At 35.7% G+C, this 20108-nt stretch overlaps 1 protein-coding gene across 3 annotated transcripts; it reads left to right on the top strand.

Moving 5' to 3' along the window:
• Positions 1-935: 935 nt before the first annotated feature.
• On the top strand, positions 936-19121 carry LOC110798890 (D-2-hydroxyglutarate dehydrogenase, mitochondrial). 3 transcript variants are annotated; one of them, XM_022004087.2, is made up of 16 exons: positions 936-1098; positions 7240-7592; positions 8736-8837; positions 9535-9582; positions 10201-10271; positions 10607-10725; positions 12332-12427; positions 12539-12648; positions 14465-14545; positions 15379-15479; positions 15899-16007; positions 16549-16654; positions 17595-17680; positions 17756-17881; positions 18555-18651; positions 18767-19121. In XM_022004087.2, exons 1-15 carry the CDS (start codon positions 984-986, stop codon positions 18648-18650), a joined length of 1719 nt encoding a protein of 572 aa, XP_021859779.1. In that variant the 5' UTR covers positions 936-983; the 3' UTR covers position 18651; positions 18767-19121. The 3 variants fall into 3 exon arrangements, with proteins under 3 accessions (XP_021859779.1, XP_056696981.1, XP_056696980.1); XM_056841002.1 differs by lacking the exon at positions 936-1098 and adding an exon at positions 6163-7133; XM_056841003.1 differs by lacking the exons at positions 17756-17881; positions 18555-18651; positions 18767-19121 and having other exon boundaries at positions 17521-17661.
• The last annotated feature ends 987 nt before the right edge of the window (positions 19122-20108 follow it).

The raw sequence follows: 20108 nt of genomic DNA, 5'->3' as shown, positions 1-20108 counted from the left end.
TAGTATATATAATCAAACTCTGCCTAAGAGTGAATCATCTGCCTATTCCACAAGACTGATCAAGATTACACTCACGACACAATGGAAATGCATGTGAAACATTTGTGTAACGGGCAAACTCAACTGCCCTTTACAAATGACATATAAAACTAAGGGTTTTTGTATTATGTAACCGATACTACATACTTCACTTGTTACGAGTACTAGGGTATTTGTAACGATCATAGCTCGTTACAAGTACAATGACGTTCGTAACCCTTGTATACACATCAGATGGTGTCCATTAGTGACGTCGAAATCAACGCCATGAATTATTATCATACTTGTCAAAAAGATTCAAATACTACAATTCTTTCTCAAATTTGGAATAATTTTCATTTGATCATTCATGAAATAGTAGTTTACATTCAATTCAATTCTCACTACTAGCCATATCATCAGTATAGTTAGATCAAAATCGCAAAGAACGAGACAGTTTACCAAACATATTATTTTCCCACCTATCAAATCTCATTCCCAACAAATACCAAACATAAAATATCACTTATTTTATCCTAATAGTATTCACAGTCATTAATTCTCTATCCTTATCCCTATAAACCATACTTACTCCGCTTCAAAATAATTGCAACACTTTTAGTTTTGCCATTATTCATACAGCAACTTTGACCATATATTTTTATTAATTTATTAAAAACAAATGTTATCAAATAAAATGTAGTTGAATTAATTTCATTTTATACTTCCATAATACTAAATTTTAAGATTTTTTTGGGAAAATTTTAGTTAGTGATAATTATGATCAAAGTTAAATCTTCACAAACGTATTAGTCAAAATGTTACCATTTTTTAAAACAAAGAAAGTATTTAACTGTGTTATTAGCTTTATCCTAATCACAGTCACCTAATTCTCTATCCTAATCCCTATTTAACTCTATTGTTCTAAAACTGGTAAGAAAAAAAAGCTCACTAACTGAGGGAACATGGAGAAGCGACGAGCTTATGTGCTGCTATGGAAATGGGCTTCTTCTTCTTCTTCGTTTTCTTCGAGGACTCTTTCCAATCATCGTACTCTCTTTTCTCGCTCATCTGATTCAGGTTTCTCTCCTTCTGTGCCTCCTTTTATTAAACGATCGCTGCTTCTTTTCCTACTTTTACTTAATTGAATTGCAAGAATTTTGAATGCTTATACTCTTAGCGTGTAATCGGATCCTATGCTTCTTATCGATTTTGTGAAATTTTGATGTTTGAATGCACAGTCTCATGGTGCAATTGGAAAAAGTTGACATTAAACCAATTAATTTGTTTTGTGAGCATTGATTGGCATGTAATTGGAAACTGTTTAAATAATTGATATATGTGAAGTAATCGGATAGTTCATAGAACTTCATTGTTTATGATGATTTATACGCTTGGTGTGTAATCGGATTCTATACTTCTTATTGATTTTGTGAAAATTTTGATGTTTGAATGCACAATCTCATGGTACAATTGGAAAAGTTGACATTAAACCAATTAATTTGTTTTGTGAGAATTGATTGGCATGTAATTGGAAAATGTGTAATTTATTGATATATGTGAAGTAAACGGATTATTCATAGAACTTCATTGTTTATGATGATTTATCACATTAATGGCTCATGAAGATCCTAGATTGAGAGCAGGGAGGTGAGATTTAAAATGGTCAAAATTATCGTCAATTATGGAGTTGAATAGGCTGCAAACGAGCCAAGCCGATCCGAGTAATACCTTGTTCGAGCTAAGCTTGATAAAGTTTTTCACTGCCCGAGCTTGTCTCGAGCTTAACCGTTGTTCGAGCTTTGTTCGTTAAGCATTAGGATGTCTCGAGCAGGGCCGGCTCCGGCAATTTGGTGGCCCGGTGCTAAGCTTATCAACGAAGCTCATATGAGGCCCCTAAAAAAAATTTTTTTAGCGCAATTATTAACTATAAGCATTATTTATTTATTTATTTTGTAAATAAGACGTACTCCGTGTTTTTATTACACAAGAAAATGCAAAACAATATCCAATCAATGCAAGACACTAAACTGTAGTCTTCATTGTACAGTTTACTACATTCTGCAAAACACTAAACTATCCAATTAATGCAAAACATGGAATTGCAGTCTCAAAAAAAAAAAAAAGCAGTATAGCATGCAACAGAACACCCAGCAGTAGCCAATAGAGGAAGCAGCACTGCAGTAGGCAGTAGCCAACAGCACACGCAGCACACGCAGCACAACAGTACTGCAGTAGAGCACGCATCACAGCAGTTGAGTTGTAGAGCTCGCAGCAGCACAAACAAAGCAAACACTCAACAGTTAGCCGAGCAAGCAGCATTGCAGACCAAGCAATCAGCAGAGCAAAGAGCAGGCAGTCAGCACTGCGGCAGTAGAGCACAGCAACAACAAAGACCAATCAGGCAGCCTGTGCACCAGTCAGGCAGCAGATGAGCAGTGCAAGCAGCAGATGAGCAGACACTGGTCTGCAGTAAGCCTGGCAGAGTGGCAGCCTGCACAACAGGAACACTGAACAAGAGGCCTGCACAACAACACAAATGCAAATTTCCTACACAGAACCATCCAACACAACTATCCAACAGAACTATCCAACACAACTGGCCTACACAACAACAACAGATTGGCCTGAGCAAACCAGAGACCAAGACCAAAAACTAAACCAGAATCTAAAGCAACAAAACCAAAGACAAAGCTAATTAAAACTAAGTTATTATTAATGATAACATCTCAACAAAACCATTAAACCAAAGACATTGATCTTTTATTACTTAAAAAGACACATTCGCCTAACATTCTTTGAAGCAAAATCATCAATTATATCTTCATAATCAATTGTTTCCAAAATATCGTTCTCAATTGCCATCATCGCCAATCCATTGAGTCTTTCTTGTGTCATCGTAGATCGCATATATGACTTCAACAACTTCAATTTGGAAAAACTTCTCTCGGCCGATGCAACGGTGACAGGTACAGTCAACAAAATTCTGTATGCAACAAATGTGTTAGGAAAAAAATCATGACCTTTCAAGAACATTAAGATATCTAATGGTCCCATGTTTTGTCGAGGCAAAAATTCTCTAAGTAACCTTAACTCGACATACAGTTCGTCCCCATTAATATCAGATTGCCCACTATTATCCTCAAGTGCAATTACAAAGTTAGCACAACATGACTTCAAACTTTCATCATCAAGTGACTGCAACTTATAAGAAGTAAATAGAAAGCCAAATAGATTTTCATATTCTTGAAATTGCTCAAATCTCCTCTTAAGAGAAACAATGGCTTGATCAATAATGAATAAGAAATAATTTACTCTAAATGACTCCTCTGCAGATTGTGAAACAGATGGTGCATCATCTGGATTCTCATCAAAAAAACGTTTTCTACGAATTTCACGTTTTTGAGGAAAAACAGGATCAACATTCATCTCAAGAGCAATCTCCTTGGCAGTGTTAAGGGCATCATTAAAACCCGTTTCTCTATATTTCTCAAAAAAAGAAGCCAAGCCCTTTATTTTTTCAATAGCAACATCAAGTAGCATATCATCCGATTGTAAATTTTTACTAACCAAGTTAACAGCATATAGTATTTCATACCAAATAACTATTGCTACCAAAAACTCAAAATCACAAAGCTCATTTTCTGCTAAAGATTTAGCTTCACTCAATCCTTTGTTATCATAATCAGTGGTTTCTTCTGCTACTTGGAGTAAAGCTTCACGTATATCAATCATTTGAAATCTAATGGCTTTAACACTATCAACACGACTTTCCCAACGAGTGGATGATAAAGACTTAGGAGTCAATCCTTTAACATTATCTTTCAAAATTTTCCACCTTTTTGTGGAATTTGCAAATATCGTATAAATTCGTTGAATGATCCCAAAAAAATCCCTAGCTTTACCACAAGTATTAGCCATATCACATAGCAACAAGTTTAGACTATGGCAACCGCAAGGAGTATAAAAAGCTCTAGGATTTATATCTAAAAGTCTCTTTTGTACTCCTTGATGTTTTCCTTTCATATTAGCTCCATTATCATAACCTTGTCCACGCACATTATCTATGTCAAGACCAAGATCTTTCAACTCTTTTTGTAAAACATCAAAAAGCCCTTGACCACTTGTGTCATTCACAATTAGGAATCCTAAAAAAGACTCTTCAATAATCATGGGTTTTGAAAAAACATCAACATATCTTATTATTAAAGACATTTGCTCTTGGTGGCTAATATCAGGAGTACAATCAAGAATAACAGAGAAATACTTTGCTTGTTTAACTTTCTTGATAATTTCAGATTTGATTGCAGAACCAAGCAAACGTATTAACTCATTTTGGATGTTATGGCCAAGATAATGAACATGGATTTCATCGTTAGTAATACGCCGAACATGCTCTTGGATAACAGGATCAAATTCTGCCAACGTTTCAACAAATCCCAAGAAAATTCCATTATTACTTTGATATAGTCGCTCATTTGTACCACGAAATGCTAAATTATATTTTGCCAGAAATTTTGTAATTGCAATGATTCTTTGTATAACTTTTTTCCAATGTTCTTTTTCTTTATTAAGTTGTTTTTGAGCGACTTTATCAATAGTCTCATTCTTTTGCAACCTCAGACGCAAATCATACCAAATTCCCATGTTCTTAAAATGCTCAGGACTTGTTTCATGCTCTTTTAGTCTTATACTAACATGTGTCCAATCCCCAAAACCTTCATTAGTTAATTGACTTCTTCCATAACCTTTTTTAAACAATTTGCAACAAAAACAAAAACATTTATCAAGCTCTTTCGAATAAACAAGCCACTCTCTATCGCATTTCTCTCCATTAGATAAGACTCTATAGTATAAAGTTGCAGAAAATCGCTTAGATAATCTATCTTTGGGACCTTTATCAAAGGACAAATCTCTTTTAGGACCTTTGACTGCCAAAATATCAATCATTTTAGAATCAAGGCCATCCCAATTTCTCGGATCAAATATATCTACTGTGTAAAAAAATTCAGATTGGTTTGCATTGTTTTCTTGCCTCACATTATCATCCACATTATTCCCACCATCATTATTTTCATTTTCAAGGTCCATTTCATTGTCGATAGGATGATTATGATCAGATTCATTATTTTCATCTCCACCAACACTATGGTTTTCGTTTAAAAGCACATCATCACCATCATTTCCATTAGCACAATTATCATTTTCATTTAAAGTTTCTACATTCTGCTGCTCTATACCACTAGGTCCACCAATATTATTTTCATTCTCTACAGGTGGTTCCCTTACAACAAACTTATCCAGAGATCCTCTTAGAGACAAATCTAACTCTTCCATTCTTTTTTTCCATTTACGTTTTTCAGAACCAGATTTATGTTTCCTGATTTTAGGAGGCATAATTGATAATTCAATAATTGAAAACTTAAATAAAATAAGTGAATAACTACAATTTAACAATTACAAATACAATATTAAATATTTCAGCATTGAAAAATCAAACAACAATTCAAAAATACATAAAATTATAGCAATAAAATTATAAAAATATAAAAGATTAAAATCATTAAGAACCCAAGAACGAAGAACGAAAGAATTAAAGAAAGTCAGAAAGATATAACCTGGATTCCTTGCCAAACGAAGAACGAATTAACGGAAGAAAAAGATTAAAAGAAGAAATCCGAAATTGCCTTCCTGAGTTCCTGCAGATGCTTCAGCCTTCAGGCCCGGCTTCCAAATTCACAGTTTCTTACGAATTTCCCCAATTCGTCAATTCCCCTCTTTTGAATTGAAAAGAATTCGAAATTTTGAATTGAAAAGAATTCGAAATTTTGAATTGAAAAGAATTCGAAATTGTAGATGAATAGATCTTGAATCTTGATTCATATATAAATATATGAAATTTGTCCGTTGAACACCACGAATTTGGGTGGGTATTCTCAGAAAATGAATTGAATTGATTGATAGATCTGAAAACGAAGATGAACGGTAATTTTTTCATAATTGTAGGAGAAGAATTCGGTTTTTAGGAGAGATAATTAAGGAAATTAATTATCTAATTGACTGATTTTTGGGAAATCAAAGAATGGGAAGGAGAGAGAATTTGAAGAGTTATTGAGTTTTGAGATTTTGAGGAAGAACTTCACTGGAATCACGGGAGGGAAGTTAGAAGGAAGATGCTAATTTTTCTTTTTTTTTTTTAACTTTAAAACCGGTTAAAAAAAAAAATTTGGGCCCCCAAAATTTTGGGCCCGGTGCTGTAGGTCCGACCAGACCTCCTTATGGCCGGGCCTGGTCTCGAGCTCGGCTCGAGCTCGCTGGTTTAGCTCGAGCTTGAACTCGAGCTTTATTCGAGCTTAATAAACGAGCTTTGAGAAATCGTCAAATTGATATAAATTATATAATCAAGGAGAAACTTCACAAAATATATGTATGGAATATTCTATGGGATATTATAGTGCATGATAGATTCGCTTCCATTTCATACATTTCTTGACAGTTAAGGGTCATATTTTTTTTTAAGAACTTATATTTTATTTCATTAAATTATTTTTCGAGCTTGAGTGAGTTATAAACGGGATTATAAACGAGTACTTAATTAGCATGATGTTGTTCGAGCTTGGCTCGACGCCTAGGGTGTGTAGGAAGAGAGCTACTGAATCAGAGGGAAACATGCGGGAAGGGAGAAGAACAATAGCAATTAGTAACTGTGTTGGAGATTGCAGAGCAGAGGAAAGAAAAGCGGGGGGCTGGTAAGAAGAGGATCAAGGGTGTGAAAACCTTGTGTTCGGATAATCTAGAGCTAGGTTTAGGTTTACCCTAGGGCCGAGGGTAATTATTTGCTAATTTGAAGCTAAGAATTTGCATCTGGGTCTCTTGGGCTACGTGTTTTGATTTATTTGTGTAATTGCGTATATTATCATTCAAGTTAACCATAGTGTAACATGGACCAAACAAAATTCACATCGGAACTTATAAAATTCAAATCACAAATTCACAATACCTTATTTCAGATGAAGAGATAAAAAATGTTACATAAGAGTGTTGACAAGTATTGTGACATAGAGGGAGTGCCATGATAAGGGAGTTCACAAGATAATGTATTATGCGTATGCGAGGTATTAGCGGAGAACGATCATAGCACACCTATCTTGGTGGATTATTCAACTTACTATAGATTAAGCTTGGGATGCAATCTTATAGGATAACATTAAACATTTACAGGGTCTACGTTTAACCGTGGTAGAAGATTCACATCTTTAAGCCCATACACTCAGCAACAGAGGCAGAATTTTCAGCAGTCACACAACATCCTGATAGATAGTAGAGTGCTTCATCAGGCTACATCTTTTCTGAGAAGCTCAACTCTTCAAGTAAGATTTTATGGATCTGCACCGGTCGAGAGGATTCCATCATTCTCAGAAATAAATTCCAAGGATATCGGCTACTTCAAGAGTATATTGGGGGAGAACAATGTAATACAGGACCAAGATAGGCTTCAGCCTGCCAATACAGATTGGATGCATAAGTACCAAGGTTCAAGCAAGCTTATGTTACTACCTAGGAGCACTGAAGAGGTAACTGTCATTTTTTCGGTGTTTGATTTAAGCATAGGGATGAATGGTTTATGTTTATGGGTAATATTTTAAACAGGTTAGACCGTTAGACACACATATCATAGACTCTAACCTTGGATTTTCTTTTCGAGAAGGTTGACTAATCTTAAACTTAGACGGTCAGTAAAGGAACTTTCTTAACCCTCATTTATGTTTTTCATGTAAGCTCTGACAAAAGATACTCTTCATAAACAGTTCATTAAGTTCAAGCTGCAAGTGTTGACTGTTGATCACCCATTGAACCTGGTCTTTGCAATTCAATTAACTTGAAAAAACATTCCAATTACGGTATGCCAAAGTTAGAATTCTCTACCTGGAGTGTTGAAAATAATTGGAGTTTCAAGCATGGGTAATCATTGAATTTGTAAATCAGAACTTTCACGAAATATACTTCCTCCGTTATCTTATAGTTGCAACGTTTTGCCTTTCGCACTTACCACATTAATGCACAACTTTGGCCATTATTATCTTTACTTATCTATTAAAAGAATGTGAAAATATATTTTGAACACATAAATTGAGAATATTAAGACTAATCCAACCATCTATGTTATAATAACATTTGTTTTATATACTAGCAAAAAAAAAAAAAGGGTCAAAGTGAGGTACGTGAATAGTGAAAAGTCAAAGTGTTGCAATTAAAAGAGAGCTAGGAAGTATAGACTTGTTATATCTACTAATACTCGTCTAACTTCAAAATGTAAACCTAGAAAAACACCTATATTATGAATCATGATCTTGGCATAGCAGGCTCTATTTGTTCATCACAGTGACAGTTGTAATGTGGAATGTTCTGGACGAACATGGGAACATGATTCTATATCTCCATAAATGTGGAATTCTAGGTCTTAATATTGCACAACTGTTCAACTATTAAGGAAAACCACGATTCTTTGTATGATACCCATGTAAAAGAAATTGTGTTTGAATTTGGCTTGAAACCAGTTGAAGTTTTGGTGCCATGCTTTAGTTTTTGATGTATTTCTTGTAGTCAAAAGGATATGCACAAAGTGCCTTTGTGAAATATTCTATGGGTAGCTCTCCAGTTATTGTTATAAATAGATGATGTTTATTCTACTCAAGCTAATTTGCTTCAATTTCTAGGTTTCTCATATAATGAGATACTGCAACTCTAGACATTTGGCAATCGTCCCTCAAGGCGGTAATACTGGTCTAGTTGGTGGAAGTGTGCCGGTCTTTGATGAGGTAACATTAATTTTTTTGACAAGGAACCAAGATTGTTGCAACTCTTGTAAGCGTACTAAGTTTAAATTATCTTATGCAATGTTGTAAAAAATATTTGCTTGTTACTCTTTTGTGTACGCGTCATCTTATTTAATGCATCATTTTGTCAAAGTGTTGACATGAGGGATGTGTAAATTATTTCTAAAACAACATTTCGCACCGCACTAGAAGATCTGTTAGGAGGGTTATCTGTGCTGCAGATTGAGGCAGCTCGTCATAACTTGTCTGAACCAGGGTCTGACGGAGCACAACTCTTTCTTTTTCTTTTTTCTTTCGTGGATAACGCCATTGAGCATTTCTTTAACTCGCAGTATTAGTGTCAGGATTCCGTTTTCATGGTGGGCATGTTCATAATGTGGTGTTTAAGCTGTTAATGCATAATCTTTAATGTTCACTATGTATTGCTGGATTTGTTAAACTACTGTTCTGAGCCAAGTTAGTACTTGAGTTCTTTTTCTGGTCTATATGGACTCTGATGCCATAGAGGGAAATGCTATATTTATGTTTCGTACCTAGGTCTCGGTAACATTCCCTAAGGACCTTACGAATTAGTTAGCTGGCATCTACATATACATGTTTGTTTTGATAGTAAAGAATAAAGACTCAAGTTTAATTGTTTAAATATGAGTTGACTGCTTCTCTTCTTTATCTTTTGTAGGTTATTGTCAACATGAGCCAAATGAACAAGATCATATCTTTTGATAAGGTATGTTTTCTATAATACATAATTATATCATCTAGTTAACTATTCAAAAATTCATATAGGAAAGCTAGCAGAAGTTCTAACTAACTGTTTAAACTCTTAAAAACTTTATGGGAAAAGTGGCAAAAGTGATAGGAAGTGGTTTTCCCTTCACCTTGATTATTTCCTTCTATGTGCTATAAATGATTAGCACCCCTGTGCTATCCATGCCCTAAGTATGCCTTCAGAAATGGATGACTAGATAAGCGTCAAATTAATCTGGTGTGACATGTATTTCCAACTTTTGTACTCCCTCCATATTTTTGTTGTTCCACTCACTTACTGTAGATTCACAAACTAAGGAAAATAAGAAAAAAGTTGATAGAGGAAGAGAGATGGGGTAAAAAGGTGAATGGGTGGAAAAGAAAGGTGGATAAAGTGAAAGACAAAGGATTAGAAAGGTGGGCAATTGAGGGGAATTGGGGGGGGGGGGAGATGGTTAAAAAAAGTTCACAGAAATGGAATTACGTAGAAGTGGGTAGAACAAAAAAAAAAAACACCCATAAACAGAAAGTGGGTAGAACAAAATAAAACGGAGGGATTATAATGCTTCCAACTGTAATTAATTGTATTTTGTATTAGGTCAGTGGTATACTGGTTTGCGAAGCAGGATGCATATTGGAGAATCTGGAATCTTATACGGACAATGAAGGGTAATCTCTTACTACTTTGTACTTTACTTGTATGGTATCCTGAGTGCCAATGCTTAATTAGGTCATTGTCATGAGTGCAATATGAAATTTGAAGTTGTGAAAGTTCTTTCAGTTATATTATTCTATTATGCGTCCCAATATCGTTTGGCTTGTTAAGATGGCGATGTAATGAATTTTTATTATCTGCTTGAATTTCGACGACAGTGTGAAGTATGTATGATACTATTATGACCATTTGGAAGGTAGTATGATGGTTCCATAGTCTTCAAGCAGTTGTCTGAAAGTGGAATGTCGGATGGTATTTATCATACTTATGCTGATATTCCATGCTTTAGCTTTGTGATGCCTCTTGATTTGGGAGCAAAAGGAAGCTGTCAGATAGGTGGAAATGTTTCAACCAACGCTGGTGGTTTACGCTTGGTTCGTTACGGATCTCTGCATGGAAATGTTCTAGGTACTGTGTCTTTTCTTTTAGATTTCTCCTATGCCAGGCTTGTTCCATTTCTTCTTTTCCTTTTTTGAAAATATATAATGAGCCGAGGTTAAGAAAAAACAATGTTTAAGAAGAAGGCTATAGACAAGAATTTAAACGAAGAATATCAGAACTTTTAAGCTGTTAGGAAAAGGAAGGTTTAATAGTGGTGTACCAGAAGTAGATGGCTAGATGAATAATGTATTGTTTGCTTGGATCTGTTTCTGAGTAATTGGAAATCAAAGGGGATTCATCATTCATGTCTTTAAATTGTTTCAATGGTGAACATCAAATTAGGGTTTTATCTTGTAAACTAATACTTTGAAGCCGTCATTTTGAACTCAAACAAGCTTTTTTAGCTGAAATAAAATTTCTTAGGTTGACTTGCAGATGAAAAAATGATTGGGGTTCCTCTGAGCATATCTTCATGTATAAAAGATATACTTGTAGAGTTGTAGTGCACAAGTAAGAAAAAGTGATTTAACTATGCTAAAGACTGGAGGGGTAATAAGGCACGTGGAAAATGATTGGGACAAAGGTAGGACCAGGGTGGATTGAAGTATGGTGTATGACTTAGCTGGTTGTGCGTCAGACCTAATGCCTGTGATAGGCTCCTGACCTCGGTTGCTTGTGTTGACTTGTCCTAAGCACTTGGGTTTGGGTGGCTTAATGAGACTCGCTTATTAGTGGTGGGGCACTGGGCTATAGCATGTGTGACGCATGCATGTGTAGGCCACGCATATGCATGGTGCACACTCTGCTGCTACTGTCATTGGTTTATTGTGCAAAGCATGTGCTTAGCAAAAAAATACCCTTGGGGAGATGTCTCAGTTTTCTCTAATGTGTGGCTTAGTCCAATACTCCTATTAACTGCTTGGTATCCTCCAAGGACATGTCAATAGGCAACAGATAGTGTGGATATGGATGAGGGCATTGACAACTATGACAGGACAAGAGACATCTATGTGTAATTGTGTATGAAGCGGCACATCATAGGATAGAGCCTGGGAACCTATAGTGTTGGGTAATTTCCTAGGCCAATCGGTGAATTGGTTGACTAAAGGCACGTGTCATTTCACCTAGGGCGGTGGGGTTGTCATTGACATGCTATAAATAGAGGACCAAGACATCAATCATTAATCGTATTGCTCTGTGTATGTACACTCTCCGTATAACTGTGCTCATTTATTAATCTATTTCATATTTCTTGACATCCCCCTAGCATGATCTTTGTTATTGTTTTTGAGTAAGCTAGCTAGATGATTTATTGCCATCACGTGGCTAGCCCCTGCCACGTGACAACATGCATGATGCGCAAGAAAATGAATTGTAGAGTGGTTAATATATAGGATATACCTTTAGAGAAGTTGGGAGGCTATGAGGTTTGAGTCTGAATTCTTAATTTGTGTTGCTTACGTTATTTTCTCAGAAGTACTGCTGTACTTCACTAAGTTTTAGTTTTGAAGAAAACTGTATGTATTGTTTTATGAGAAGCTATTCAGTTTTAGTTTGTTGTCATTTTTTCATCTTGATATCAGATATTTATCCTCAGCATTTGCACAACAGTTATATGTGATTTCTTCTGTAGGCATTGAAGCTGTTTTAGCCGATGGTACTGTGATGGACATGCTGGGTACCTTACGTAAAGATAACACTGGGTATGACTTGAAGCATTTATTTATAGGTTTGTGGCGAAAAATTGATTTTATTGTATTGTCGGAAACCCAAGTAGGTGAATGATAAGAGAATTCCGTTACCCCTTGGTAGTTATATATTTATGCTTCTTTGGCTGCAGGAAGCGAAGGATCACTTGGTATTGTGACTAAAGTTTCCCTTCTTACTCCTCCAAAGTTGTCTGCTACTAACGTTGCCTTTCTGGCATGTAATGACTATCTCAGCTGTCAGGTACCTAACATGTTCTTTTCTGAACCGTGAATACTACTTTCTTCTTACTGTGAACTTACAACCAGTATCCAGGGGTTGTCATTCATGCTGTAGCTGGGAACCTGGAATATGTTTACAACAAATGTAGCGTTCTTATGGATAGTTAACTAATAACTATACTCGCTATCTCTTGCTCGCATTGATACTGGATTCTTGTGTCTGTCTGGAGTTTAATCTAGGGTTAGTTCCTCCGTCACCAACTGTCACCTTGTCGAACAATGGAAGACTGATTTTCAGGGTTGAGGAATTTGAAAATAGGTATATTTGAGTTATTACTCCCACCGTCCCACATTACTTGTTACAGTTTCCTTTTTCATCCGTCCCACACTACTTGTTACGCTTCCAAATTAGGAATTACCCCACAATTATTATATTGTCTCTCTCTTCCTTCTAACAAAAGTTTTGTCCCCACACCCTCTCTCATTCAATTAAAAAAAATACTCCACTTACTCCTATCATATCTACTTTTTCAATAAAATAACAATTGATAATCAAACAACCACTTAGCACCTAAAACTTCGTGCCAAGGTGAGTGTAACGAGTAATGTGGGATGGAGGGAGTATTATGGAAACGGAAGTTAAGGCATTTACAAATGAATGAAAAGGGAGATCCCATGTGTCTATGTGACGTTCAATGAGAACCGGCTGACAATGCCTACGTAGACTTGTTTCTTGCATAGCAATGCTGTCCTTCCATGAAGGCTACTAATTCTGTTACATTGGTTTTTCCTCTCGTCTGAATCTTTTTCTCTTTAATCTTAAAAGAGGAGAGTGCAGTACCTATTACTCTTGATTACACCCTTAATTGTACTGGTTATCTGGTCAGGGCAACTCCTAGTATCGCATAACCTGAAGTAAAAGCTTCGGAGGGAAGAGTGAATATTAACATATTCTGGCCACTGGCTTTTTCAGCATCCTTATTGTAACCTGTTACCATGTAACTGGTTTTCTAGCTGTAAACTTTGTATTTCCACCTGTTCGCAATAAATTTGTAATTTGCCTCCTTTTCTCAATGCTGTTGCACGGTTGCACCGCTTTTTAATTAACTGTAATCTTTTACCTTAATCTGCTAGCTACTTCTTACAACATTAGGCAGACTTGTAGTGATAGTTCCTGAGAATTCTTCCATTGAGTGCTGCATGTTCAAATGCCGTGCCTTGGCGTGATGGTCAACTGTCTACTTGCTATCCGCTATGTCACGGGTTTGATCCCTGGAAACAGTCTCTTTATGAAAATAAGGGTAAGGCTGCGTACATTTGGACCTTTCCCAGAGCATGCGCTAAATAGCGGGAGCGTTGTGCACTGGGTACTACCTTTTAGTGTTGCATTTTCAACAAACAAAAGCGAGTTTTAACCAACTGTAGGTTCTAGTATGTGGATTCTCTGTCTGGAAATTGCATCTGTAACCCTGAAAGGAGAATGGAATGGGAAACCATATTTGTGTATGTGCAATTATCTGCTAATTTGACCAACTAGTTCATTTGATTATTCAACTATGTGGAGTGTCTGGTATCAACATAGCTTATAGAAAATTGCATCCTGCTCAAGAATATGTTTAATGGCACAGAGTATTCATCTTCCTATGTCTACATAGCAAATAGAGTTTTAATGAAGTATTTGAGGCAGTAAATCATTTGATCTCGCATCCTAATCTAGCGTGTTACTGATGCTTCTAAGTTTAAGCTCATCAACTTGTTTACTGTTGCAGTTGGCATGGATGTCTAACAGGGATTTATAGTAATTAAACCATTTAATTCTGCCTATTTATTGTATACAGAAACTTTTAATTGAAGCCAGAAGGAAACTTGGGGAGGTCTTATCAGCATTCGAATTCTTGGATAGCTATGCAATGAATGTGGTAAGATTTTTCTTGAATAGATGTGAAAGTATTGAGCTGCATTTTGTGTCCTTTTTGCAAATTCACATACAAATGCTTGGTGTCTGAAATTAGTTTTTGAAAATTTGTTCAACTTTGGGTGTCTGGCTGTACTGCATTTGCATGAGTAGCTTCTGTTAAAATGAACGCAAGATTTTTTAAACGATTTTTATGTCTAGAGTATATCAATGACAGGGGGGTTCTTCATATATTGCTTCATACTAATCTTTTGATTGATTTTTTAGAGTATTTGTTCAATGATTGCCTTTTGTTTTTAATTTGTAAATCATTTCCGTGTTTCATTGTGAGTTTTGGGCATTACAAAACTTTGGGCGGGGAACTTGTTCTGCTCTTTTGCAAATGACTCTTGTGATGATTTCTTGAATATTTTTTTGGATGCACAAGCACAATTCTATCACATATTTTACTCCCCTTTTTGCATGGACAGACATGCCTGAAAAGTTGTTTATCTTTTAAGCAGCTATATAGTTAAAAAAAATCTACCTTTTCTTGCATTTCTCTCACTCAAACATTTAGTTAGGCGTTTGATGGATAATTTCTACCTTTTGTTGCATTTTCTTTCTCCATTCTGGATTGTTATCTCACCAATTAAAAACTTAAGGTTCCTCTAGTCTCTCTTTTGAGAAGATGTTTTTTGGAGAATGCATTAGCTTGTTTTTAGCCATTTTATAATCAAGGAAATGCTTCAACTCCCCCCCCCCCCCCCCCCCCCCCCCACAATCACAGTCTCTCCAATATTTTTAATTTTGTTGAACATCATTGAGATACAAATGACTTGGATGATTCTGTTACAGGTTTTGAATAATCTAGAAGGTGTTAGAAATCCATTGCCTCCTGCAGTGCACAACTTCTATGTTCTGATTGAAACCACAGGGAGTGATGAATCCTATGATAGGTATGTATCTCTGAAGTTATCAAATTCGTTGTTGATTTGCTCCTATCTTGTGTTTCCCAAGGCACATAACAGCAGTTAGCATGAATTCATGTTAGCATTTCTAAGGTTGCATCAAACTTCCCTTCAATTATGTCTAGATTGGTGTTACACATGTATATTTGTGTAATTGTGTATGTATATTTGACCAAGTAGCTAAGGGCCCAAGCATAGAACCGGAGGCTGATGCAAAGTTCCCTGTTTGATCTGGTATCCCCTCCCCTCCTCTATAGCCTGACTCCCACCTTGAGGTCCACCTGTTTAACTTTTAAGAAAAGTAGGTTTAGGTTGCTTACATATCTTTATAGGTTGCAACAGGATATTTTTCAAAATAATGATTAGTAATTGATAGGTCTGAAATTGGATGATGGTTATATGTCCAGAGAGAAGCTGGAGACGTTCTTATTTCGCTTGATGGAAAGTGGTTTAATATTAGATGGTGTGGTTGCACAAGACATCAATCAAGTATCTTCATTTTGGCGTATCCGCGAGGTTTCAACCTTAAACTTTTTTTGTCATTTCCCATAATATGTAATCATGATTGCCCATTTTATGTCTTGTTCATGAGTCATGAATTATCTTAGTGGGAATCCATCTCATATTCATATTGTTTTGTGGAACCAGACCTATCTTCACAGTTCCGTATATTTCTAATTCTGGGATTCTTGGCCACCTATATGACAACCATGACCTTTCAATATTCGATTCTGATTTCATATGCTGCAGATTGAGTCTCGACGAGTGTAAAAATTCATCATAAGCTTGATAATTTCAATATTCTTATTTGTAGCCATGGAATTAATGTCTATATCCTTGTATATTCTCATAAATACTGCACATAATCATTTCAGTTTCTGCTTGACCTTTTCCTCTCTGTTAATTTCTGTGCAGTATGTTGTATGTGGTATTCATCTTGCATTATTCATGTCATTAGAATTTTCTTTAATTAAGAACAATCTACTCATATACTATAGTTATTACTGGATTCACAGCATCAGGTATACTTTATTTGATGTGAGCTGCTGCGTTTCAGGGTATACCAGAAGCGTTGATGAAGTCTGGGGCTGTATACAAGTATGATTTATCATTGCCTTTGGAGAAAATGTATGACCTTGTAGACGAAATGCGAGCACGCCTTGGTAAAAGCCTCTCTGTTTTGTTTGCATCTTGGTATATCATGCCTTTTCTTTTTTGTTTTCTTCTTTTTTTTAGCCTAGGTTAGGGTTTATATTCTGGAGTGGTGGGCATTTGCTCAGATGTAGATATGAATAAGGAAGCACCCCTGCATCACGAAGCCTTTCTCTGTGGATGAGTTGGCTACCAAGATGCTTAGGCCAGGAGGAAATGGTTATGAGGGCACCCGAGAGTGGATTGGATAACTGAAGTTATCCATCCATCTTTTGTCAGGGTGGTTAGTAGTTTAGTACACTGGGAAATCTTTTGATTATAACAAAATGTTGATATGTACTTGACAAAATTTCAACTACCTAATGTCCTAATGTTTAAGCAGTTTAGTGAAAGGGAAAATGTGAAAAGCTACCCTGAAGCAGCCCAAGTGAAGGTTGCAATATCCATGTGAATTATGTCCCTATTTCTATGAATGTGAAGGCATTATCCCCTGTTGTTTCTTACTACAGTTGGAAGATAAATGGTACAAGTTACATCTAGAACATGTAAAGAGTCGTGCCCAGTGCACGTACAAGGCTCCCGCTATTTAGCTCAGGGTATAGGGAAGGTCCAAATGAACGCAGCCTTGCCCTTATTTTCATAAAGGTTGTTTCCAAGGATTGAACCCACGACCTAGCGGATAGCAATTATACACTTTACCATCGTGCCAAGGCACGACCTTCAGTAAATTTATTACTGGTCATGTAAAGGAAAAAGGATGATAAATTATTAAATTTTCTGGACTAAGTCAGTAAATCCACGTAGTTATCTGCAATTATACACTGTGGTGTGCTTATTAAAACATTTTTCTGAAGTTCCTCTTGTTTTACCAATGTAGTTGGCAATTTGAGAGCTTAGCTCTACTCTAGCTCTCCCCGATTAGTCTTAGCATCCGTTTGGCTGCATTTGTAGGTCACCCAGTCAAAGTTGTGGGGTATGGCCACCTGGGAGATAGCAACTTGCACCTCAATATAACATCTCCGAAATATGATGACGATGTAAGTTCTTCTATCTTGCGGGAAGGGTTAAACAACATGCGGAACACTATTCCTAACATGTGTGCGATATTGCAGATTTTAGCACAAATTGAGCCCTTTGTGTATGAGTGGACATCTAAGCATCGTGGGAGTATCAGTGCTGAGCACGGGATTGGACTGATGAAAGCAAATAAAATTTACTACAGCAAGTCGCCTGAAGCGGTAAGTGTTCACTTTTTACAACTGGAATGAATCTTTATTTTTGTAATAGAAGAAATGGGTAATATTAAGGAGTTCTGGTGGAACTACTAACAGACCAAGCAAGCTCTTCCTTACCTCGATTGCATGTATAAATGTATTATCTTTCTTTTTTGCTGTGTTTATTTTTAACTTTACTTGTCTTGTTAACAGTGTGTAGTGAATCTAATCACGAGATTCACGACTCTTTTCTTATGATATTGATATTTTTCACTGTGGTTACTTGACTTACTATTCTTCTGATTTTGTGCTATTCCTTATGATATCATTTAGCTTTTTCTTGGAGATGCTCTTATTTGGTGAAGTATGTCTTGTTAAAGACTTACTGAGTACCTGAGAATACACTAGCATTCTAGAGTCTGAATATTACCCTGCTGTAAAAACTGAAACATAAATAGAAAAACTGTGATTGTTGACAATAAAATGTGAAGCCTTTATATGTATAGTATGTTACATAAATTCTCGTGTACATACTTGATAAGATACCTGCAAACTTGAAAATTATGGTAACTGAAACAGAACATATATTTTGTTTGATGTTTATGTGTCCAACTGTATGCATGCTCCCGTTTCTTTATCTTCTTACGCATCATTTTGCCCTGTAAATGTCTGAAATCTCTGAAAAATCTTGATACAGGTACAATTAATGGTCTCCATCAAAAAGATGATGGATCCGAATGGCATACTAAATCCTTACAAAGTTCTTCCTCATAGTCTTAGTGCCAACAACTAAGGTAATAAGGCGTGAATTCAACTTATTTTCTCGTTCTACCCCCATCATGGAAATGATTTGATTATATTATGGTGTAAATTCTTGAAAATAAGACATTATGTTTAAAAATGATGCAGGAATACATTCGCAAGGAATGCATTCGAAACATGATGAAGGAATACATTCGCAAGATCAAGAGAGACATATAGTCATATACTGAACAGCAGAACTAGAAAGAGATGGGGTAATTGGTATCAACTGGAACCTAAAAAGACTTTTTTTTATTAAAAATTGTAACATAGCAAAAAATCAAGTTCTTAAAAGCTCTCTTTATCTTTTCGACAAAATAAGATTATCATATTTGAAGTATATATGCTTTTTTAACTGTAACTTCGCATCATTGGAACTTCTGCGGCTGGATTTTGGTGTTGCCATATTCTCTATGCACTAGTAGTGGTGGAGGTTATGTTCAATGTATTGTAGTTTTGCATATTGGAATGTTCCAGTAATGTTTGCCATTGTATAAATATGTATCCCATATTACTCACCATAGTAGTGGTGATGGTGAACTATTGAGTGGAGCATATGCTAGTTGCTGTCTTGCTGATTAGGGGAAAGCTAAAAGTCTGAGGATGGTATGTAACATTATTTTCAAGTGTGGAAGATGCTAACTTAGGGCGTGGTTCTGAAATAATTGCTTCATTTCTCAATTTACACATTTGTACGGTGTTCAATTTTTAACTTTTTTCTGGTGAGAATGAGCCATAAAGGGCAATAAAATAAAAATAAAAATAAAAATAGGAGGGGATTTGAATTTGGGACCTATAATCCTCAGTCTAAGTGACTAAATTAGTTTAGATCAAAGAAAGTAAAAGCTAAAAGCATAGAACATTTCAAGCATAGAACTTGAAAAGTGGGATTAGCCCAAACAAAGGAAGGAGATTGAACAGGTTCATAATCTCTTTTCATTTGATTCACGATCTATTGTCCATGTCAACATTAGTTTTAAATTATTTCCCTCGATTCAGTAGTAAATCGCTAATTGAATTTACTATTTTGCGTTTGACTTACTAAAAAATTATATGACGACTATGTTGCTGCTGCAGTATATAGCAAATTTTATGAAAAAATAAGCATTTTTTGAGAATTTATGAAAAAGTACCGTATTTTAAAGAGATAATTTTTCTTAATTTTGTTTTTTTTAAAACTTCAGTTTAACTTTTAAATACTTCAGGATAACTTTATCGAGCGATTTCCTTCAACAATGTTTATTTCCAAAATCGAGAACGATTATCGAGCGATTCGTAAATTTTCAATCGCTACTTTTTCACTTATTTCTCACTCTACCGTCCACGTCAGCAAGAAAGCCGGTCTAATTTTTTTTATATAAAATCTACAATAAACCACTATATGAAACAATGGTTTAAAGGGGTAAACCGCTATCTGAAATAGCGGCTTATGTATTTAATGAACCGCCAT

Source organism: Spinacia oleracea, chromosome 3 (assembly GCF_020520425.1).
Source record: "Spinacia oleracea cultivar Varoflay chromosome 3, BTI_SOV_V1, whole genome shotgun sequence".
In the NCBI taxonomy this organism is placed as follows: domain Eukaryota; kingdom Viridiplantae; phylum Streptophyta; class Magnoliopsida; order Caryophyllales; family Amaranthaceae; genus Spinacia; species Spinacia oleracea.
This window is presented reverse-complemented; position numbering and strand designations above follow the sequence as displayed.

Coding starts and splice junctions, on each gene's coding strand:
- LOC110798890 (XM_022004087.2), top strand. CDS start 984: ATGGAGAAGCGACGAGCTTATGTGCTGCTATGGAAATGGGCTTCTTCT. Junction 12,428..12,538: donor CTTGAAGCATTTATTTATAG/GTTTGTGGCGAA, acceptor CTTTGGCTGCAG/GAAGCGAAGGATCACTTGGT. Junction 12,649..14,464: donor ATGACTATCTCAGCTGTCAG/GTACCTAACATG, acceptor TATTGTATACAG/AAACTTTTAATTGAAGCCAG.